This window comes from Rhinolophus sinicus, chromosome X (assembly GCF_036562045.2).
Source record: "Rhinolophus sinicus isolate RSC01 chromosome X, ASM3656204v1, whole genome shotgun sequence".
In the NCBI taxonomy this organism is placed as follows: domain Eukaryota; kingdom Metazoa; phylum Chordata; class Mammalia; order Chiroptera; family Rhinolophidae; genus Rhinolophus; species Rhinolophus sinicus.
Genome location: NC_133768.1, coordinates 6,631,491 through 6,655,200, shown reverse-complemented (window position 1 = coordinate 6,655,200; position 23,710 = coordinate 6,631,491). Strand labels below are relative to the sequence as shown.

The window sequence follows — 23,710 nt, the reverse complement described above, 5'->3', positions numbered from 1 at the left end:
AGCAAAGGGAAAAGCAGATCGCAGCTGGGAAGGGAGGCTGGGGCCGTTTGGTGGGCGCCACAGTGAGGGCTGGCTGTGACGCCACAAGCCCCGGGCAGCTAGTGACCTGGGGATACAGGGTTATCGCCCTGTCCCTGAGGGCGCGAGGTGGCCTTTTCCAGGGCACCTTGGAGGAAGCTGCCCAGGCATTTTGCCTGGGGTTTTGACAGCAGGAAATTGCTTAAGCAGCTCTGCTCGGTGATCGCTAATTAGGATTATAAAGAGGAACAATTGAAAACAGCACAGAAAAATACCACTTTTGAAAGGGGGTTCATTTCAGAGAAAATGAACAGCTGCCCCCACCCCACACCCACCCCTGGCTGACCCCAGATTCTGAGAGAGACAGAGCGAGCGAGAGGCCCGGAGCAGGTCAGCACTGCACTGCCCCTCATTGGGTCGGTGGTTAGGGGTGGGGCCGCACCCGCAGGCTATAAACAAAGCTCAATTGGGAAAAACCAGCTTTGCTTTCTGTTCGGTGCCTCCAGCAGAGCTGGAAACGCAAGACAGAGCGAGGGGCTCTGGCGGGGACCCCAGGCCACCTGGACCAGAGCCGGAAGGGGGCTGCTTCTCTCCCACTGGACTTGGGTCTGGACCCCAGGTAAGACAGTGGGGAGCAGGCGGGCAGGCCAGCCCCGGGGGGCGGGGGGGGGACCCCAGCATTGAGGCAGAGCTCGGTCCGTTCCACCCACTCCGCTCCGGACTCAGATTTCATGCCCAGCTAGGATGCTCCAGGCGGCGCTAGTCACTGTTACGGGGATTACGGTTTCCACGGTGAGACGCAGGACGTGTGGCGTTCCCAGTGGAGGGTTACAATGGATTTGTTGCCACGTTGTCCCATTGTGTTTCTTCGTGTTGCCGTTTTGTTTCTTCGTGTGCAAAATGTAAGCTTACTTAGGAGGCTCCCGTGCTTGCTCTTTCTACTGGAGGGCGCTGGCCCAGGCTGGCCCAGGGGCTTGTTCCCCCCGTGTCCGGGCAGCCTGTGGGAGCAGTTTGGAAACCGGGCCTCGGGGGCCGTGGTTCGCAAAGGTTAGGGAGGCTGATTGTCCCAGAGCGATGGTTAAGGCACACAGCCCTTGTGGCTGCGTTATTTATTTCCAACGGCCCAAAGGTACACACAGCCTTCAGTGGGTGACCAGCTACACAAAACGTGGTCCATCAACACAATGCAGTATTAGTCAGCCAGGAAAATGAGGGAGGCGCTGACACTTGCCACCACGTGGAGGGACCTTGAGGACACGATGCTCAGGGAGTGACAGACACCAGAGACCCAAGGCCACCCAGCGTGTGACTCCAGACAGCGGGTCCTCCTGGACAGTGAGGGCCATGACGTGGGGGCCATATTTGGGGCGGCCCCGCTGTAGGGCGCTTACCCCTCCCCCCCGTCCCGTCCCACTGGTGTCATGGGCTGCCTCACAGTAGGGGCTGCACACCCCACTCCTGACCCCCACCCCGCCTGGCCACGGGCACGTTGAATCTTAGAGACGCGAGTCTTGGCCGCCTCTGAGCCTTGTGCCCAGGGAGCCATGTATTGGCCCGTGAATGCGCAGCCAGAGTCCCCTGCAGCCCCCCTTAGGGCCGTCCCAGGACAGAGCCCCCCCATAATCACAGCTGTTCCCATTCTCGCTGATGTCGACGTGGCCTCACGCTCCCTCTCCAGGCAGGTGGGGAGGGAAGCGTTCTGAGCCCCCCCCTCACCTCGCCCCTTCTCTGCCCACTTCTGCCCCATCTCCAGCCTCTGCTGTTTGGCGTTCGCCAGGCCCCCTTTCCTTTCATAATTTGGGGGTCAGCAAGGTATGGTGACACGGTTACTGCAGTTCGGTTCTTTAGAGCGTGGCAAGGCAAGATGCCGATGGGCAGAGGGTCACTACACTGCAGCCGCCTGTACCTCTGGGAGCTGACGTCACCCCAGGTCACAGCCCCCGGGACACCCACGGGACAGCGGCTACTGGACCCGTCCTCCTTAACTAAAGACACGTCCTGGGTTGTTTCCATGCGTAAAATTCTGATCTTTGTCTCCTCATGGGCTTGTTGCTCTGACCTATAAACAGTGCATTAAAATGTCACATATCAGGGTGATGGGTGAGGGGTCACCCCCTTATACGTGAGTCTCATGCCTCACTCTCCTCACCCTACTCCCTGTGATGACAAGTCCTCTGTCCCCAGATGTCCCCAACTGATGGGCCATTCCGGGTCGTAGCCATTCTCCTGTCCCAGAGAGGGGTGTCTGGGGCCTGTCCCTGGCTCAGCAAGAAGCCCTCTGAGCGTCAGCATCTAGTGTCACATTTGTGTGAAAGTTGGCGCGAGCTGGGGACCATTGCCTGTCCCACTGTGGAGATGTGAAGTCCCCTGGGAGGCCCAGGACAGGGTGAGAGGCACAGGAGAGACCCCCGATGGAGTCTGCGTGGGGTCCCAGGATGGGGGGTCCTGGGAATGAATGCCCCAGTGACAGGGGAGAGTCTGTGGTCCCCTCCTCCCCCCTGGTCAGCATTGTACTGAGGGGATACTCTGAAGGGCCACGTTTGGTGTGTGATCCTGGGGGGCACAGAGAGCCTGCACCCCGGTGACCAGGCTGCCTCTGAAGCAGGCCAGCACCTCAGGCTTTACTGTGGGGTCGCTGCCTGTGTGCCAGGCCCACGCTGCCCCTGAGGCGCTCATGACGTTCACAGAAGATGACTCTGGGTTCACAGCTGTGGGCAGTGCACCAGGAGACCCTGTCACACACCACCCACTGGGCCAGGAGGCTGGCCACCAGGGGAGGGTCCAGCAGAGCCATCCTGCCGAGGGGGCTTCACGGGGACCCTGGAAAAAAGCCCTGGCTGGGACGCTGGTGCAGGACAGGCTTCCGTTACCGTAACTCGGTCCCTTCAGGAAACTCAGTCTCTGTTGATTTCAGACTTTTAATTACACTTCCTTCCACAGCTTTGTCCTTACAGCATTTCCTGGTGCTTTGCACGGTGTCTGCTTTCCTGCTTTTTGGATGGGCCGGAGCCCAGCGCGACCTCAAACCCCCGGGGCTGCTCTCTGTAAAGACAGGCTGACCTACACATGGGCACACACATGTGTACATGGCACCTGTGCACACACATGCACACGCCTGCATGTACACATACACATGCAGGCACAGGTGTGTGCAAGGCACACAGATACACACAGATGCACACACTGTATACACAGGCATGCACACACGTGCTTACACTCAGGGACATGTATGCACGCAGGTGCCTGGCATGCACACACTGTGTACACATGCACACATGCACACACAAGACATGCACACACGTGTGTACACTCAGGCACATGTATGCACGCAGGTGCCTGGCATGCACACACTGTGTACACATGCACACATGTGCACACAAAACATGCACACACGTGTGTACACTCAGGCACATGTATGCACACAGGTGCCTGGCATGCACACACTGTGTACACATGTGCACACAAAACATGCACACACGTGTGTACACTCAGGCACATGCATGCACACAGGTGCCTGGCATGCACACACTGTATACACATGCATGCACACACATGCACACACACGTGTGCAGCTAGGTGTGTGTGCAGAGACATGAGCAGGCCACACAACCTGCCACCTCCGTCCTCCATGCCGATGCCACCCCCACGGGTAACTCTCTCTCTTCTCTTCCAGCACCTGCCCTCCCAGCCTCCCGTGCAACCATGGCCTTGCTGTGGCTGGCGGTGTTTCTGGTGCCTGCCTCCTGTACGGTGCACCCAGACCAGGACGGCCAGCATGCCCAGCTCCAGGTTCTGTCTGCAGGTCTGTCCCAGTGCTTTGTGGTTTAAACTGTCTGTGTTGAGATCCCTGTAGACTCACATACAGCCGAACGAGAGAATACACAGGCTTCCCCGGGACCCCTCCTCTACCCCCCAAAAAAGGTAGGACCGTGTCAAAGCCAGGGCGTCGCACAGCTAGGGACAGTCAGGATGGGGGTGGCTCGAGGTCTAGCGTGTGCGCCTTACGTCTGACAGCTGTCATCCTGTTGTGGGGGAGGGAACAGGCTATGGAAAAACCACGGTGATGGGTGCGATTCTGTCCCCACCACATTCATGCGCTGAAGTCATAGCCTCCAGAAACGGGAGTGTGACTCCCTTCGGGCGTAGAATCTTTACAGATGGAATTAAGTTAAGAGGAGGTCATTTGGGGGGTGGGGGGCTCGTCCAATATGACTGGGGTCCTTAGAAAAAGAGGAAATTCAGACACATGTGGTGACAGGGGCAGAGATTTGGGTGATGCAGCCACGCGCGAACACACGCCAAGGATTTGGGGCAGCCTCCGGGAGGAACCAGCCCTACTCCTTCCTCCCGGACACGTGTGAGAATCTTAAGTGTTGCTTGTAAAAGGTGCTGTCCTCTCAAGCTTTGAGAGGCAGGTGAACAAAGGAGGTGCCCCACTGTTTTTAAGCCTGCGGGAAACCCCACCAGAGCCATGGGGCCCCCAGCTGTCTCTGTGCCACGAAAAGGGACTCCGCCCAAAGCCTGGGCGTCTGGGACAACAGCTGCCTGCATGTTTTCAGACAACCATGCCCTGGGCGGCCAGAGCAGCCACCTGCACGGGCAGTGGTGTCCTCTCCGTGGCCAACACTGGACACCACAGTCTGCCTGTTACAAGAAAGGACGTACCCCATATGTGATGCCCCAACTCAGGGCCCTCCCAAGCCCCCCCAGCATCTTCATGTGCTTTGCTTTACCTGTCGTCACCTACCAGTGAGAGGCCTTTCAGAGTGACAGGCCACAAGCGTTTATCTGAGATCCATAAGAATAGCTATTCGGGAAGCACTGATTCAGGCAGAAGCCCAGACAGTGTTCCGATGGGGACACAAAGGCCAGGGGTGTTTATGACAAAGGGAGGGGACAGTGACATCACAGAAGGAAGGCGTTGCTATTGGTGCAGATAACGTGACACAGGGACGCTGATGCTAAACAGTGTTTTTAATTTTCAGCCCAGAGTCATCCGTCCTGGAGTCACGACACCTGCTTTCTTGTTGTCTTTGCAAACAGCTCTTTGGGACACCAGGCTGCTAAGGCCCCGTCCTGAGGTGACTTTGTCCTGTTTCCACCTGCACAGGTTTGAGGCGTCAGACGTACCAGGACGGTTCTCTGGGGTGGCTCCATTTTAAAGTGGTTCCGTTTCTATTATTTTTCTTAACACTCTTTACAGTCTGAATATTGTAGAATAAAGGAGCCGTTTTTTGAAACCTGAAAGGGTCGTCCCCATCGACTCTTGGCATCAGCCAGGATGCGGTCACAGCCACGCATTTTGCAACCGTCCGAAGTCCATTCCTTTCTTAAAGAGTAGAGACGAGCAGATGTTGTTTCGTGCTGGGCTGGGGAGGGTGTGACATCTCCCGGGGGTGCTATCTTTGTCACCTCAGGTGGCCGTCAAAAAATACCGCAGGCTGCAGTGCTTAAAAAGAGACACTTAATTTGTCACAGTTCTGGAGGCCGGACGTCCGAGATTGGGGTGCTGGCGTGGTGGGTCCCCGAGTAAGAGCCCAGATCTGGCCTTGTCTCCATGTCGTCTCGTGGAGGGGGATGAGCTCTGCTCTGTTCCCGTCACGCGGGCCCCACCCTCAGGACCTCGTCTCACCTGAATCCCCTCCCAAAGGCCCCGCCCCACAGGGCCACAGCTTCCACATATGAAATTAGAGGACACACACGTTAGCCCATAACAGCTGGTGTAACAAAGCCACAAACCTGGGGCTTAAAACCACAGACACCCATCCTCCCCCAGCCCTGGAGACCAGGAGTCTGCCCTCAAGGTGTCCCAGGGCCACGCTCCCTCCAGAGGCCCCAGGGGACGGTCCCTCCTGCCCCTTCCAGCTCCTGGGGGCTCCAGGCGTCCCTGGGCTGGTGGCCGCCTCCCTCCCATCTCTGCCTCCGTCTCCACATGGCGTCTCCTCTGTGTCTGTGTCCCTCCTCTCCTGTCTCTGATGAGGACATTGTCATTGGGTTCGGGGGCCCCCTGATCCAGGACGACCTCACCTCAGATCCCTCACTCAGTCCCATCTGCAAAGGTCCCATTTGCAAACAAGGCGGCCTCCAAAGGCCCCAGGGGTTCACAGAATGACCCGAATCCTTCCTCGAGGCTCCCATGTGAGTTTGTGGGCGATTGGTACAGGGCAGAGCTGGTGGCACCACACATCACCTCTGTCCCACCGCACGGAGCAGTCGGTCACGGGGCTACAAGCAGCGACGAGGGGGACGACAGGAGGTCCCCAGACATGTCAGAACCCCACCCCAGGACCCAGCATGATCAGGGCTCCTCTCCTGCTTTGTGCCTTTGTGGGCCCATCGAGGGCTTTGTGGTCACTTCCGGCCGTGGGTAATCTAGGAACGCTGACCACAGGCAGGAAGTGAGTCGCTCTCTAAGACAGTGTGTCGAAAACTGAAGGAAGCGGCAACGTGCTCTACGATTCTGACACTTTCCCTCCCAGGTCCCTAAAGCGTCAGCCTGGGTCAGGTCGCAGGACAGCGGCCATCGGCCGAGGACACATGGGACAAAAGGTGTTGCAACCTCTTTTCCCTTGAGTCTGAATGATCTCCGGGGTTGCCATAGAATTCTTTTCCCAGGGTAAGGACGTGTGCTGTTACGCCTAGTTTGCCGAGTTTTTAATCCCAAATGGGTGTCTTTTTTTTTTTTTTTTGGTCTGCTTCGATGGAAAAAAAATATCAGTTTCTGTCTCCAGGGAGAATTCTTATTTATACTGCTGGTTAAAACGAGCTTGCTTTCCTGTAGTAAGTCTCTTGGGCTGCGACGTTTGGGAAGGGATTTTGTGTCTACATTTACAAGGGATAGCGGCCTCTAGTTTGCTTGTAATGGCCTTGATTTTGCCATCAGGATAATTAATGGTGGCCTCCTAAAATCAGTCAGGAAATGGTTCCTCTCCGCCCTGTTTTCTTTTTTTTGTTTTTGTTTTTGATGTTTTTCTCAGGGTTTCTTGGTCCATTCTCTGCTATTTTCCTGATTTCTTCTCCATTGGTTATTTTTTAATGTCCCACTTTTTTTTTCCTCTGCCTTTGGCTCTTGTGGCTATAGCTCTCTGTTTCATTGATTTCATGGCTGCTCTGGGATTAAAATATGCATCGTTGATCTATCACATACTGTCCTTAGATAAAATTACGAGATGTCACCTACAACGGAAAAAACTTGAAGCAGTTTGCTGTTATTTTCTGTCTCATTCTTTATGCTGTGTCACGTTTTACCTCCACCTCGCTTGTGAAGGTGACACTATACTGGGATTGTCCTTATTGAAAACAATTGTCTTCATTAAGTATTTACAAAATGACAAAATAGCTTACCGACATATTGACTATTTCTGGTACACGCCCTCTGTGTTCCTGTTCACGTCTCTGGCAAAAGATGCTTTCAGTTTTTGTTAGGCTGAAAATGTCTTTATTTCACCTTCCATTTATTGCTAGGTGTCGAGTTCTAGGTTGACAGGGGGTTTTGTAGGGTTTTTTTGTTTTTTCTGTCTTTCAGCATTTAAAGATAAAATTCTGTTATCTTCTGTGTCCCATTGTTTCTAAAGACAAATCAGCAATGATTCTTATCTTTGTGCTATAATATATAGCGTATCTTTTTTTTTCCTCCTCTGGTTGTTTTTAATATTTTCTTTACACCACTTTTTTTTTTAAAAAAGCATTTTCATTATGATGTCTCTTGGAGTTTTTGCATGTTTGTTTGTCTCTTTTTTGTTTGTTGATGCCTGTGTGTGTGTGCATGTGTGTGTGTGTGTGTCCTGTGAAGGCATTTTGAGTTTCTTGGGTTTCTAATTTCCATTAAATTTGGAAAATGTTCAGCCATTCTTTCTTCAAATATTTGTCCATCCCACTCCTCTTGGCTTCCCAAATGTTTGGATGCTAAACTATTTTGGATTATCATACGAAAAACGGAGGCATTGCCTTTTTTTTTTTTTCTTGGTGCTTCCACTTTCCCTTGCTGTGATTTTGAGTTTCAGGGAGCTTTTCTTCTTCAGGGTGTCATCTGCGTTGAAGCCAGTAAATGTTTCCATCTCAGATATTCGATGTTCTTCCTCTGGAAGTTCTGCTTGGTTCTTCCCTTACGGCTTCCAATCCTCACCATTACTGTGTTCATGTTTTCCTTTAAGTCCTTGAGCATATTTACAAGGGCTGTTGTGTTGTCCTTATCTGTGATTTTCATCAGCTGTCGTCTATAAGACAATTTCCTTCCCAATCACAGACAGCACACACATTTCTTCTTCTCTGTGTATCTAGTAATTGTTTATTGGACAGTGTAAGTTCTAGGTTGGTGAGTTTATGGGTGTGTTGTCTCCCTTTAAAGATGTGGAGGTTTGTTTTAGCAGGCCACGACTTTGTCACTGGGTCACCTGTTTCTGAGGTTTGTTTGGACGATTTCTCAAGCCGAGTCTAAAGGAACGTTTAGTCTGGAAGTAGCTTCTCGCAATACAAAGGCAGGACTCTTCTGGGGTCTCTAGTAACTCCTCTGGGAGTTCAACAAGGAATCTCCACCCTGTCTGCTTGGAACTTGAATGTCGCCACTTCTAAATAAATGCTCAGAATTGCTCAGCTGTTCAGAGTCCTCTATCACCTCTTCTCCCACTGAGGGGCCACAAATAAAACCGGAAGATGCCTGATGCACTTTTGTAGCTTTGAGTTACTGGCAAAAGGTGACTGAGTAGCAGCTCCCACGTCCTTAGAGAATCCTTGCTCACAGGCGTTAACGTGGCGAGCTGCCTGTGGAGACTTCCTTTCACGTTGACACCGGGGAATGAATATGTGGGCTTTCATTGCACTTCAAAATCTCCTCTGCCATGAAGTGAGCTCTCTAATAAGACAAGCATCCATCAGATACCCTACCAGCTGAATAATACTGAATCTGAACTATAATTTAATATATATATAGTCACAGGATGTGGGGTACAGCACAGGGAATAGAGTCAGTGGAATGGTAACAGCTACATATGATGTCAGAGGGGTAGTAGATTGGGGGAGGGGGGTTATCACTTTGTGAGGGGTGTGAATGTCTAACTATTACATTGCTTTGTACACCTGAAACTAATTAAAAAGAAAGAAAGAAAAAATCTCCTCTACTGTATGTCTCTGGGAGGTTTTCCAACAATATTAAGATTTTTCTCAGTCTGTAAGGACATAAAATGTATGGGGTCATTATGAGGCCTCCTATTTCATGAAGCAGAGAAAAAAAATATATATATCTATATATATACACTCCGTCGCAACTCGCAAACCATTCCCAGAGCATGGTCTGCGCAGGAGACTTTGAGACAAGTATCTAAGCCAGCATGAGTTCCCAGTGAGAACAACATATAAGGAGATGCTGACAGGGACATGTCACGTGCACAGTTGGCAGAAGGGGGTCTGCTCTTCTGATTGTGTTTTCCGTCACCGAGAGGCTGAGTGTTGGGTCATGGGTTCTGCCAGCTCTGGCAGTCACGTGGCCACAGAGAAATCTATGTCTCAAGGATATTGGCTCACTTGGTGGCAGAGGGACGTTCCCAGCGAGAGGCTGCTTCAAACCCCTCGGGAACCTCTCCTAACTCGAACTTATGAACATTTCAGATCCAAAGTCACCAATTGAGAACTTCAGAATGCAGACAAGAAGCAAAACGCTTTCCTGGGATGTCATTGGAAATGTTTCTAACGTTGAATGCTCCAAAAACTCCAACTCCCCCACAAAGGTAAACCACCTTCCCTGTATAACACACTAGATGGTTCCAACTCTCGGTGAACAGAGAACCGGTGGATGTAAAGGCTGAGCCTGTCTCTGGCATCATGGAGACCCCCATTCTGCCCTGGGCTCAGCTGCAGAATCTGGGGTGAGTCCTGCACAGGCTACGAGGCTCAGGGCTGGTCACCTGTACGATGTCTAAGAGGGTCACAGGGAGAGGGTTGGACCATTGCAGGTAGAGGACCAAGCCCCATTGGACATGAGTTCTCAGGAAGCACTGTTCCCCCCCCATCGTTCACCCCACCCAAGTCCCCTCCTGTGTTGTCTTCATCTGTGACCGTTGTCACAGGTCTTGGGGACTGTGACACATCTCATGGGCAGCCACATGAGAATTCAACCTATTCACAGCTCAGAGAGTCTCATGAGGAGAGAGACCCCATCGGCTTCCGTGAGAATAAAGTGGGTCTCCTCAAATTTCTCTCAGTTTCATACAGTCCAAATCAAAACCCTCACTGGTGTGCTTGGGCGGTCATAACCGAGGACCACAGACCAAATGGCTTAAACAACAAGAATTTATTTCCTCCCCGTCCTGGAGGCTGGAACCTGAGATCCAGCTGTCCCAGGGCTGGTCCCCCTGAGGCCTCTCTCCTGGGCGTGTGGACGGCTGTCTGCTCCCCGTGTCCTCACATGGCCGTCCCTCTGTGTGTGTCTGTGTCCTCATCTCTACTTATAAGGACACAATCCTATCGGATCAGGGCCCACCCTAGTGACCCCATGTTACCTTTGTCCCCTCTTTACAGACCCGTCTCCTAACACAGCCCCATCCTGAGGTCCTGAGGGTGAGGGCTCCAACCTGTGGATTTTGGGGGAACACAATCCATTCCCTGACAACCCCCAGTGAGATTTCAATAGAGCTCAACAAATTGACTCTGAACGTTTTCAGGTTTTCTTCTGCCTGACTAATCTCTGGGTCCTTCCTTCTGATTTCGGTGACATTCATTTGTTTAGGTCTCTCTCGGGTCGTTAGAGATTTTTCCCAGAATTCTGATAACCTCTGGTTATGTGCTCACGTTCAGCAGTCGGGAACTAAAAATCGAATGATAGTGTCTGAGCAAGTGTCCGGTGTAAGGTCTGAGAGGTCCACTGTCAGCTGTTCTAGCTGAGCAGATAAGGAAGAAAGCCTGATATCAGAATATTTGGGGGTTTCCTCTTTGGCTGACCAGAAAGCACGACTCCCGTCTTCTTCCTGGACAGAAAAGGCTCGGCTACCAGAATGCTGGTAGGTCAAGTGGACAAGGGGACTTAGCACAGTCCAGGAGAGATGGTCCCTTATCCTCAGCCAAGCCCGGACCGCATTCTTGATGATAAGGTCTCCTTCCCTGCACCCCCCTTTCCACGATTCCCGTGCATGAAGGCCACCGTTCTTGCCCCGACTGCTGGTGCTTAGAAGCTGTGCTCAGTATACGTAAGGCGTGTGGCAAAACACCTGTCTACCTCACATTTTGTCATTCTAAACGTTCTCTTAGACGCATTTCTCACAGGTAGTTTCCTGGGTCAAAAGATGACGGACTATGTTTGTGACACTCCCGTGCGTTATCTAAGAAAGTTTTATGGATCTGTCTTAATGTGTTAGATCACAGAGGTGCCAAGGTTGAGCACACCGTGATTTTAATCAAGCGTTGCTATGATGTGTTCCCCTCATCTTTGTTTCATGTCCGTTTCAGGTTTTATTTTACCACTTGCCATATTTCTTTGTCTTACTTCTGTCTTTCGAAAGGCATCCTCCCTGCATTTATTCATTTAAGTGGAATTGTGTTTTTATGCACCTTTTCCTGTAGCTTCTTTTATTAATTCATAAACTTTATTATTTAGAGCAGTCGTATGTTCACAGTGAAACGGAGGGGAAGGCACAGAGTTTTCCCGTGTATCCCCTGCCCCCCACCCCCACCACGCACAACAGCCCCAAGTGAAGGGGGTACATTTGTCGCAATGGATGAACCTACATGAATTCGTTGTTATCATGAAAAGCACAGTTGACGTCAGGGTTCACTCTTGGTGTTGTAGCTTCTATGGATTTGCGCAATGTAAAATGACATGACTCTACTGTTACGCGGTCACACACCCTCCCTGTTTACCCTCCCTCCTTCCTCCACCCCCAGGCCCTGGCAACCACAGATCTGTTCATTGCCTCTGGTTTGTCATTATCCACAAAATAACTTGCTGGCATTTGTTAGAGATGACGTTGACTTTGTAGATCCAATTGGGAAGAAACGTAGTTTTTGTTTTTTCAGTCGAAATATCGGGGGGAGGGCGTGGTGGATGAGGGTAAAGGGGATCAAATATATGGTAATGGAAGAACTGACTCTGGGTGGTGAACACACAATGGGATACAGAGATGATGTATCACAGAATTGTACACCTGAAACCTATGGAATTTACTAACCGTCGTCACCACAAGAAACTTTCATTTAAAAAAATTATAAATGGAAAAAAAAAGAAGCAATGTCATCAGTTTCAGACTCATGGTGTTCTCTCAACACTGAATATATTCTTATCCCTCTCTCAGGCACAAAACAATCATTCTTGCAAGTTTTATGTCCTTCCCAAGTGTGAACTGTCAAACTACACTGTGACTGCCACAGTGGCCAATGGGGAGTCGTTTTCCACGTGGATGCAATACCCTGTGCAAGGTGAGGGGCAAACACTCTTTGTGGTGACTTGCTTTCAATCACCGGTCAGTCTTCTGACTATGAGAATAATTGCTTTTAACTTGCATGGAGCTCCAGGGATGTAGGCTGTCACTTGAAGTGACAAAGTGTAGCAATGGAGAACAGACTGGTGGTTGGCGGGGGTGGGGTGGGAGGAAAGTGGGTGACGTAATTAAGGGGTCCCATGGGAGATCCTTGAGGGACAGGGAGGGTCCTGTCTCCTGAGCGTATGTGTGTCCACATCCTGGTTGAGATACTGTCCTGTAGTTTGTTCAAGGAGCTACCTCCCTGGTGGGGTGGAGAGAACCTGGACAGAAGATTCACGGGATATCTCTATAATCGTTGCTTATAACTTTGTGGGAATTCAGAGGGCTACTGAAATCCTAACATCACTCTAAAAGGGGTGCGGTTTTTTGGTTGTTGATTTCTTTGCAAGCCCAGAAGGGAGCCCTGGAGCGGCCGCCCGAGGCCTGAAGTGCTGGGTTCATGACGTGGATTTCCTGACGTGCAGTTGGGAGGTGGGCACGGAGGCCCCCAGCGACGTGCAATATCACGCTTACTTGGAGGCTGTGACGTATGTGTGGCCTCAGCATGGCAGGGCTGTCCTGGGTGGGGTGGGACAGGGTGCAGGGGGTGGGCTGGCTCATTTGTAAACATGTCCTCCTTGCAGAACTGAAAACAAGTGGGAGTGTCCACGTTACAGCACAAATGAGCTGGGGACACACATCCAGTGTCACTTTAAAGACATCTCTGCGTTTGCCAATGTCCAATACCGTTTCCTGGTGAACGGCACCAGCACAGAGTCCGGAATTCCCTGCTCTGAATTTATTGCCTACTTATCACATATCGGTGAGTAAGGATCCAGGACTCTTCTGCTCACCTACCAGTGAGAGGCCTTTCAAAGTGACAGGTCACAAGCGTTTATCTGAGATCCATGAGAATAGCTACTCAGGAAGCCCTGATTCAGGCAGAAACCCAGACAGTGTTCCGATGGGGACACAAAGGCCAGGGGTGTTTATGACAAAGGGAGGGGACAGTGACATCACGGAAGGAAGGTGTTGCTACTGCTGCAGATAACGTGACACAGGGACGCTGATGCTACACAGTGTTTTTAATTTTCAGCCCAGAGTCATCAGTCCTGGAGTCACGACACCTGCTTTCTTTTATCTTTGCAAACAGCTCTTTGGGACACCAGGCTGCTAAGGCCCCGTCCTGAGGTGACTTTGTCCTGTTTCAGCATCCACAGGTTTGAGGCGTCAGACGTGCCAGGCCGGTCCTCTGGTCTCTTCTCCTACAAGGGCACTAATCCCCTCCCAAAGGCCCCACCTCCTGTCCCACTGGGGTGAGGGCTTCCACATGTCAATGGGGGGTGGGGGATACACACACTTTCAGCTCATAGCAGCCGCCACTGTGTTCCTTGCACTGAAGGAAGTAAAGTGCTTGTAGGGCATTTTCATAACACACATAACGATGGCTCCCTGCCTCCCCCCTGCAGGGGAGATTCACCAGGAGGCTAGGGGCTGGGGGTGGGGAGCTGATCTCACAGCCCCAGCCCCCCTCAAGGTCCTGAGTTCACATGCTGACTATAGAACCATCTTAGGAAAGCTGTGTCAGTATTCTTTCCTTTAGACTAGACTCCCCCTGATGGTGACAGCTCTGAGACCCATGAAACCTGCCCCCACCCTGGTCTGTCCCCAAGTAGTCAGGAAGCACTTGACTGGGGAGGCTGCTACCCAAGGCCGGGGACCCCTCCTTGTCTGTGGTCTGCCCTCTTGACCTGACAGCTGTTTGATTTGCATCCGTTGGAGGCTGTGTCCCCACAGGCCTGGAATGCTTGTGGGCTGGGGCACACGTGCACGTCCAGCCTCACCGGGGACTCAGTACATGCTTCATCTGACCTCTGCGTACACGCCTGGCTCCCAGCAGGGCTGGAGGGCGCCATGGGCACGGGGGTGGGGACAGTGAGCTGTGCTGGCTCCTCACAGACCTGTTCTGGGCTGTCACAGGACTGTTCTCCAGCACGACAGACCCAGCTGCCCTTTGGGGCACCCCTTTCTTCCCACTCTCACTTCAGGACCCTGCCACTGTCCTGAAGCAGACCGCTTGCCTTACCTACTCCCTCTGAGGGGAGGACCCCAGAAGCAAGTCAGAGGGAGGGGCTGCAAGTCAATGTCAAGCTAGAATTTGGGGAGGCTGTTGGGTCCAGGGTGATGCCATTGATGGAAATGAGGTTGGGGCGATGGCAGCTGCAGCATCTGCTGAAGAAAGCCTCTGGGAAGGGCGCCGGGGTGAATGGGGTACTCCCACCACCTGCTGGTTTCTGAGCGCCTGGTCCCAAGGCTGATTCCAGCTGACCATCCCCACATGCTTTCGTCACGTGTCTCTGTCTATTGGTATTTTCACCCATTGTAGGACCCTGAAATGCTTTTCTCTCCCCCCCACCCCGTGACTGTGTAGGAGGCATATTTTAAAGTATCTCTGAGAAAAATATTTTGATTTGTTTTACTGATCAGTGTGGGGTTTTTTGTTTGTTTGTTTGTTTTTCTCCCCCAGAGGTGTTGAGTCCACCAACTATGACTGTCAGCTGTAATAAGTCCCATTCTGTCATGGAATGGAAAATGTCAAGCCGCTTCTACGACATGTTTCAGTATGAACTCGAAATACAAAAGGTAAACACTTGCCCCAGCGTTTGGGCTTTGGGGTCGATAACACACACACACACACACACACACACACACACACACACACACACACACAAAGAGAGAAATATAGGATCCATGATAAAAAGTTAGCTTTCACAAAACTAAAAGCGTTGGTTATTGAAAAGACAAGTAAACTTGAAAAGGCAAGTTACAGGATGGAAGAAAATATTTGCATACGTATGTGTCCAAGGAATGAGGTTTGCGGAAGATATGCACGTCTTCTGATGAGTCCTGAAAAGACATCTGTAAACGTGGGGGAAGTATTTAAACAGACATCTCCCCCTAGAAACAAAAAGAGTGCACGCTGTCACTGAAATGCGGAATCGGAAACCGAACACAACAGAAACAGACTCATAGATACAGGGGACAAGCTGATGGTTGCCAGACCGGAGGGGGTGGGGAATGGGAATAAAAAGAAATCCATCAAGAAGCAGACATCTCCCCAGAGAAAATGGACAAATGGCCAACAAGCACACAAAAAGATGTTCAACGTCCTTAGTCATCAGAGATGCAAATCAAACCACAGGGAGAAGGTAGGTCTAGGGTTTCCAGGCGGGAATTCCCGCCCATTCTCAGGAAGTTTTTCCGTTTTCCTGCTCCCGTATCCTGAGATATAAACTGTTTTCTGTTCTCCACGATGAATCGTTTCCACAAAGTGATGGCCAATACTTCCAACTACCTGGGTTCAAGGAGCCAATTTTCCCAATTTCCCGACCAACTTTTCTTGGGATTCAGGAACGGGAAACTGAAAGAAATTCCTGAGAATGGGCGTGAATTCCCACCTGGAAACCCTAGATAGGTCACATCAGTGAGACTGGCCTGACAGAGGACATTTAGCCAAACCGAGTGTCGGTGAGGCTGAGAGTGGAGTGGAAACCTCCTATGTGGCTGGTGACGGCTGAAAACGGCACAGCCCATTCTTTGGAAAACTGTGACACTGTCTCATAAGCCGGCAGATTCCACAAGGAGCATGAGCCGGACACAAGGTCCCCACTGAAAAATCCCATTTGTATAAAATGAAAGAACGGGGACTGACCCCTAGGGGTTGGTGCTCTGGGCGTGGGGCAGTGGTCGGGGGCACACAAGGACATTCGGGGGTGACGGAAACATTTCTTGCCTTGAGTGTCCTGGTGGTGTCACACACACACATTTGTCCAATCTCACCAAATCGTGTGTTTTCAACATGCGGTTTGCTCCAAGCCAAACACGAAGGATAAAGTCAGGAGAGAAAATGACCCGGGATCTTTGAGCTCAGCTGTTCTGCACTCAATTATTTACCATGTGACCTTTTTACGGATTCTGTTTCTGTCCTCTTTCTGCTCAATGACTGGTTAGTTCATCCACCCTTTTCCTGTCAACCTAAAACTACTCCAAGAAAATAAACATGTACAGACCAAAGTGACCAAGTATTTTTGAGCTAATTGGGAATTTTTCACTCAATGATTTACTACCTTTATCATTTTATTTACTGACTTATTATTTAAACTTAATTACTGCTTATACTCAATTTGTCTATGAACCTAAAACTCCTCAAAAACATCTATTAATTAAATTTAAAAAGACCAAATATTGCTGAGTTAATCAGAATTTTATGTTCAATTATTTACTTATATTTACTATTTTTATTTACCTATTTGTATGGTATTTAGAACTCAACGACTGATTAGTTTATACTCAATTTTCCTAGAAGCCAAAAACTGCTCAAAAAACTTAAAAATTTAGATTAAAAGAAAATGACTGAGTGTTTTTGAGCTAATTGGCATTTTACACTCAATTATTTACTTATACCTATTCATTATGTTTATTTACTTATGTATTATTTATACTCAAATGCTGCTATACTGAATTTTTCTGTAATCCCAAAACTACTCAAAAAAATAAAATCTATCAATTTTTAAAAAGACGAAGTATTTTTCAGGTACTCGGTATTTTATTCTCAATTATTTACCTATATTTATTATTTGTGCATTATATTTATATGTGATTGATACTCAAGTGATTCTACTCAATGTTTCTGTAAACCTAAAACTACTGAAAAAAAAAAGGGCTATTATTTTTATTTTAAAAAAAGACCAGGATTTTTTTTTTCAGTTAATCGATACTTAATTATTTTTTGTTTATTATTTTCATTTATTTATATCTTATATGTATTATTTGCATTCCATTACTGATCATTTTATACTCAAGTGTCTGTTGATATTTATTATTTTTATTGACTTACATGTTATGTTTATCATTTACACTCCGTTACTGATTATTCTACACCCAATTATTTATTACAGTGGTACCTCGGTTTTCGAATGTCTCCATTGGCAAACATTTTGGTTTACGAACGCCGTAAATTTTATGGAATTCTGGTATCACTAGATAGTAAAATTCACGCTAAATTGGCATTTTTAGGGGTTGATTTTCAAGGTCTGGAATGGATTCACCCATTTTGCATTACTTTCTATGGGGAAACCGCACCTCGGTTTTTTAACGTTTCAGAACTCGAACGGACTTCCGGACCGGATTACGTTCGAACACCGAGGTACCACTGCATTTGTACGTGTTGACTTACGTATGATACTTATTACTGATCATGTTATACTCAGTTTTTCTGTCACCCTCAACCTGCTCCAACAAATGGGAGCCCTTGCAGGGGACCAGAATGGGCACCCAGAGCTGTTGGCTTGTGTCTTGCAGGGCACAGAGCGTCCCTACGTACACAGGGAGGTAAGTGCCCTGCCCTCACGCCAGTGGGCATCGCAGCACGCAAGTCCGTGATTTCTATGGCGGTCCTGCAGCTCCCACGTGGGCCACTGATACTTACAGCAACGGCCGTACTGAGGGGTGGGCAGCTGGGGTGAACCTCTCTGTCCCTCTTCCCCTATTCCCTCTGCCTCCGTCTCCACGTGGCGTCTCCTCTGTGTCTGTGTCCCTCCTCTTCTGTCTCTGATGAGGACACTGTCATTGGGTTCAGGGGTTCCCTGATCCAGGACGACCTCGTGTCAGACCCCTCACTCAGCCCCATCTGCAAAGACCCTGTTTGCAAACAAGGTCCCATTCGCAGGTTCTGGGGGACACATCTTTCTTGGGGGGGACACCATTCAACAGTGCAAAACACCCCACAGATGGCACCAGTATTCTCAGCCTCCTCGGTGCTGGCCACGGATTGCGTACCTTGCAATGATTATAAAGAACTCTGGTGACCCCAAGAGCCTGGGCTGAGATGGAAGGGGCTCCAGGGTCCCCCCTCTGAGCACCAGACATCTTCCTGCTGATGCTGACGGGGGCGGACATCGTGCTCTGGGGCGGCCGTGACAAGTCCCACAACCGCTTGTCTTAAAACAACTGAAATCCATCCTCATTCCGTCTTGGGGACCAGGAGTGTGACCTCAAGGTGTCCCAGGGCCATGCTGCCTCCGGAGGCTCCAGGGGATGGTCCCTCCTGCCCCTTCCAGCTCCTGGGGGCTCCTTGACTTGGGGTCACAGCAATGCAGTAGCCACCTGCCATTCTCCCAGTACACGTGTGTGGGCCCCAGTTTCCCTTGTTTATAAGGACAGCAGCCTCTGGGATGAGGGCCCGTTCTGCTCCATCCGACCCCCTCTTCTCACACTGGCACGGACCCCGTCTCCCAGAATCAGGTCTCCCGAGGCACTGGGGGTTAGGACGTAGGAACCTGAGGACGGCCACTCAGTCCCTTGTAGGGCCCCGTCCGTCCCCCCCCACGGATCGGAACGGCCTATAGCCTTGATTTTGCTTTAAACTACAGGACTCGAAAACCTCCTTGGTTCTAAGCAATCCCGGAGCCTACACGGTGCGGATTAGAGCCCGAGTGAGGTTCTACCAGACCAGCCCGTGGAGCACCTTCCAGAGCGTTGGTGAGTGAGCGCCCATTCAGTCTCCCTCCTGTGTGTGCGTGGAAGGCTGCGGGCACCGCCCCTCATCTGTCCCGGACTCACGCACGCAGCCCCGTCCCTGCAGTCCGCAGGACTGTGCTGCTCTTCCCTGCTCGTAGGTGTCTGCCCCCGAAAGAGGGAATGGGTGGCACTCCGCCCGCTTCTTTGTCCCCAAACAGGGCTCTGAGGACAACAGGTGACCTTCCCGTGGGAGGGCAAAGGGTGGACACCGCCCCACTACGAGCTACCCGGGCCATGCAAGAACAGAGCTGTCCCCAGGCAATGAGTCCTTCTCTGCTATGCAAAGTCACCCTGGAAAGGAATGCGTCCAGTCAGTGCCTGATGACAAAGACCCCACCCCCACCCCCACCCCCGCCAGGATGAGAGCTCCCATTTCTCCCTGAGCAGTTCTGAAACCAACCAGTGCCCCAGGTTCCAGGAACTGTCCATTCCACACGTGGCTCAGCAAGAAACCTCAGTCACCATAGCTTCGGTCTTTTTCTCTTGGGGCCGTCAACTGATTAGACGAGGCCCACCCACAGTGTGGAGAGCATTCAGCTCACCTCAGCGTCTACTGATTTCAATATTCATCCCATATTTTAAAAAAGCTAACACCTTCCCGATGACATCCCGGCGGTGCTTGACCAACTATCTGGGTACGGTGGCCCAGACAAGTGAACACGTAAAATTTGGCACAGAAACCCCTGTATTAATTAGTTTGCTGGGGCTGGCATGACGAAGTCCCACAGCCTGGGCCGCTTGAAGAACAGACATTTGTTGTCTCAGTTCTGGAGGCCGGGCGGCCGAGACCAAGGTGTGGGCAGGGAGGGCTCCTTCTGACTGCATCAGGGTTCCTTCCACCTCGTGACTCACGGTCCTAGTGGTTCCTTGGAGGTCAGCTGGGGCCAGGTGATGCCTTCAGGCCTGGTTTGCAGACCTCCAAGCCCAAACCCATTCGGTACAGACTTTATGGAAAGGTGCAAAGGTGCAGGTAGGACAGGCTTCTCCTGCAACTGGTGCACAGCCAGCAACGGGCAACGTGCCCCTTCGGTTTCCGCTGCGCGGGGGCGTGGGGGGGGCATCACGAGGTCCCTTGCCTCCTCTCCACCCCACTTTTGGGATCCACTTCCTGGCTTCCTGGCCGACTTGCTGGTGTCACCCATGGCTTGTAGACATGGGTGTGTTTTCTCAGGCCCCGGGTACCCCTGGGGCGAGGCTCTGGCCACCGCCCCTTCCTTGCTGTGTGCCCTTGCTGGACTCAGTTTCCCCCAGGTTCCCCGTGTCTCCTGCGTCCTCTGCCTGCGCCCTTCCGTGGGGCGGGGGGCTGCCTGTTCTGCGCTGCGGGCTGCCAGGAGCTCACTGTTGCCCAAACTCTCAGTCATCCAGCTAAATCTTCTCCTGCAGTATTTTTAAAAAAATGAAAACGAATGCGAAAAATTCACGATGATCCCAATTATCAAATTCAAGGACCGAGGGAGGGAGCGAGGGAGGTGGCGTTCCCCGCAGGACAGACGCGTCTCCCCCAGTCCGCTGTCTGGACGCATCCCCTCCCCGTGGATGTGACTGACCCCTCCACCGGCTGCGGCAGCAGAAGCGCGCGCCAGAGGAGCGGGGGCTGCGTCCTAGGGTCCCCCCCACCCCGCACTGGCCATGCAGGACTGTGCCTGAAGCCGGCGCTACCAGCGCTCCGCTCCGCGCGTCCCTCGGTGGAGTCGCATCCGGCTTCTGGCGAGCGCCGCTCCGGGTGGGAGGGATGGTCGCGCGTCCCGGCGCGCAATTGGATGCACCCCGCTGCCGGCCTCCTGCCCTGGGGGCTCTGGGGAAGCGCCCGCGGCTGGGTGAAAGCGCCATGCCACCTGGCCCGGCCCCACATGTCCCCTCGGCCTCTGTTCCCTAGTGTGTCAGAAAGAGGAGGACGCGGACCTTCACTTCTGGCTCACTCCGTTAGTGATCGCGCTGGTCACGCTGCTCCTCGTGGGGTGCGCGCTTTTCCTGTGCAAAAGGTGAGGCTGTGCGGTCATTCGGCGATGCTGGGTGCGCCTTCCACCTACCGTGCGGCCACCCCCTGGCTCCCTCCTGGATGTCTGGGTCTTGGCTGCCCGGAAGCGTGCCCGCCTGTCCCAGGCCACCGGCTGCAGTCAGCCGCCCCAGCGGGGCTTTCTGAAACGTGACCCTGGTTTTGGCCATCTGGTCACTGCCGGGTATGGGATACTTGGATGCCTGGTCCCCAGTTCAGCACTGGGCGGTGGGAACTCTTGGCTCCCCGTATCATTAGCATAAGTGTGTGTCGGGGGCACAGCCAGGCTCATTTGTCCCCCCTTTTTGCTCCCTTCACACCTTGCCCAGACTCCCCCATGAACCAACCACACCCTTCAGGTCACGGAGGCTCTGGGCCCCTTCCCCCTCCCTGCAGGCAGCAGGCCGCAGCGTTCCCACGACCTTTCCCACGTGACCACAGCCCCTGCCGCTGGCTTCCTTCCTAATGCTTGGTGTGCAACCCAATTGCTGAGCTCTGCACGCCCCGTGCCAGCCTTGGGGGCCGTCCCACCGGCTGTGGCTCCTGCCCAGGTGTCTGTCCTGGTTTGACCCCCGGCCTCCCAGCTCCTTCAGGTCCCGCTGCGTGGCCCAGGGCCTGGGTTTTAGGAGCAGTCAGGGCACCCACCCCTGGTAAGGGACCACCGGTTTTTCCGCAGTAGCCGTTGGAGGGCGGGGTTGCCATGGCGACAGGCCCCATTTTTTACCGGGTCAGGCTGAGGAGCTGGTGACTGGGGACATGCGGGTACTGGCTCCGCCCCTGCCAGGACCGACCCCTCCTTCCTGGGAGCCCACAAGGAGGTCCCCGGGCTGTGTCTGCCCGGGGCCGTCCCACACTGCGTCCCTGGTGGTGGCCTGCGGCTGCTGCCGGATTCAGGGGCGAGTTCTCTCCTGCTCCCAGGTACTCGGTGCTGCAGAAGCTCTTCCCCCCGATCCCGCACATGAAAGACCCCCTCGGTAACAACACGCATAGCGAGAGGATGGTACGTCAGGGTCCTGCCTGCGTGTGTGTGTGGGGGAGATCTGGGGACAAGGCGGCCACAGCCCGGCCCAGGGAGCAGGACGCTGGTCCGTTGGCCCTGCTGGGTGCTGTGCACGGGAGAGGTGGGCTCCCAGCCTTTGACTGCGGGGCGGTGACCCGGGCGGGCCCCCCAGGAGGGCAGGGCTGGGAGCCCATGAGCTGTGTGCCCAGCTCGGGCACGTTTTGGCCATGCCAGGCCCCTGCAGCTCTCTCAGGGTGCACTTGCTGCCCTGTTGGGAGCCTTGGGCTCACCCCGACCTCCGTCACCCCACAGTTGGCCTGTGAGAGCGACAGAGCCGGGCAGGAAGAGTGTCCAGTGGCTAAGGTGCAGGTTTTGGGAGAAAAATGAAGCTGGACGTCATTTCCCCCACCCAGGGCCGGCGCCGCACAGCCTGGTGGCGTTTGGATGAATGGATGTTTGTAATGGGGCAGGGGTGGGGTGGGAATGGCGGGGGAGGAACCCAAATGCTGTTTTCAGGAGCTGCCACTAGGGAGGAAAAAACCTCAATAAAGAGCTTTGTCAACCTGCTCACTGGCCCCGGGAGGCATGCGGCCCATCACTATAAGGCCCCCAGACCCCTTCGTTCCAGCCTCCTGAGTTGGTGGCACAGACTCCCACTAACGGGTTATTCAGCGGCTCTACGTGGGTCTTCTGTCTTTAATTGTACCACATGTATGTTTGCTTGTAAGCACCTTCCAGCGCTTCTGTAAGCAGGAAGGGGCAACATCTCTGCACGAGCCCCGTGTGGGACGCCAGGGAAGGCACGCCACACACGCAGGAAAGGGGTGTTGGGTGAGGCCTGCGGGGGGAGGTGGAAGGCCGTGGTGATGGGCTTTAGCCAGGGATCCAGGCAGAGCTCCACCGCCCACAGCATCCATTGCTATCACTGAGCCCTCCTGGAAGACACCCGTGAACTCACAGAAAAGAATGCTGCCCCCACTCCCACCCCATGGGCACCCACATCTCTGAGGCCGGGCTCACTTAACACGGCACCTGGCACGATTGCTGGAAAAGTGACCTCTAACTTTTAACTGTCTGCATGCTTCACATTTCCAGAGTGCAGGGCACGCCCCACAGTACAAGTTCCCACTGTTAACATGGAGATAAGCGGCCCCAGGCAATCACGCAAACAATTTGCTGACCGCCCTTCTCAGCCAAGGGCATCGGCAGATACACACACATACAATTCCATTGGGTGAACTGCTCATTAATCCAGACCCCAGTTACCTGCCTGAGCAGGCTGGTCTCAGCCAGGTGAAAGTGAACAGGGCATGAAACTAAGTCCCAATGCAAGGCCCAGCAGTCGGCACAGCTCCAGGTAGGACAGACAGGTGGCATCCAGGTTCAGGTACCACACCCCAAAGCCAGGCTGTTAAGTGGGGCAGAAGGCAGGTTGCTCTTAGGAGCCAGGCAGGGGTCCCTCACCAGCCTGCAGGAGCCAGCTCAACTTGGGCCAACTCTGCTGGAGAATTTCATGTCTAAGCCGAACTCCTCACGGGGCCGGAACCCAGCGTTTGCATTTGCCCAGCTCTGGAAACCTAAGACAGGCTCTGCCCGCCTGGTCGGACAGCGGGCATCAGCATCCAGGGCCCCCTCTACCCCATGTGCACTGAACAGGCCCAGAGGGGACCA

General features: G+C 52.6%; 1 protein-coding gene across 1 annotated transcript; it reads left to right on the top strand.

The window, feature by feature from the left end:
- The first annotated feature begins 479 nt into the window (after positions 1 to 479).
- Positions 480 to 22,606, top strand: IL3RA (interleukin 3 receptor subunit alpha). The gene is made up of 13 exons (XM_074323823.1): positions 480 to 637; positions 3,692 to 3,820; positions 9,622 to 9,740; positions 12,297 to 12,420; positions 12,880 to 13,013; positions 13,107 to 13,287; positions 13,676 to 13,780; positions 14,992 to 15,107; positions 17,826 to 17,855; positions 18,896 to 19,004; positions 20,920 to 21,025; positions 21,958 to 22,039; positions 22,352 to 22,606. The coding sequence occupies exons 2-13, from the start codon at positions 3,721 to 3,723 to the stop codon at positions 22,424 to 22,426; spliced, it is 1,281 nt and encodes a 426-aa protein (XP_074179924.1). The 5' UTR covers positions 480 to 637; positions 3,692 to 3,720; the 3' UTR covers positions 22,427 to 22,606.
- The last annotated feature ends 1,104 nt before the right edge of the window (positions 22,607 to 23,710 follow it).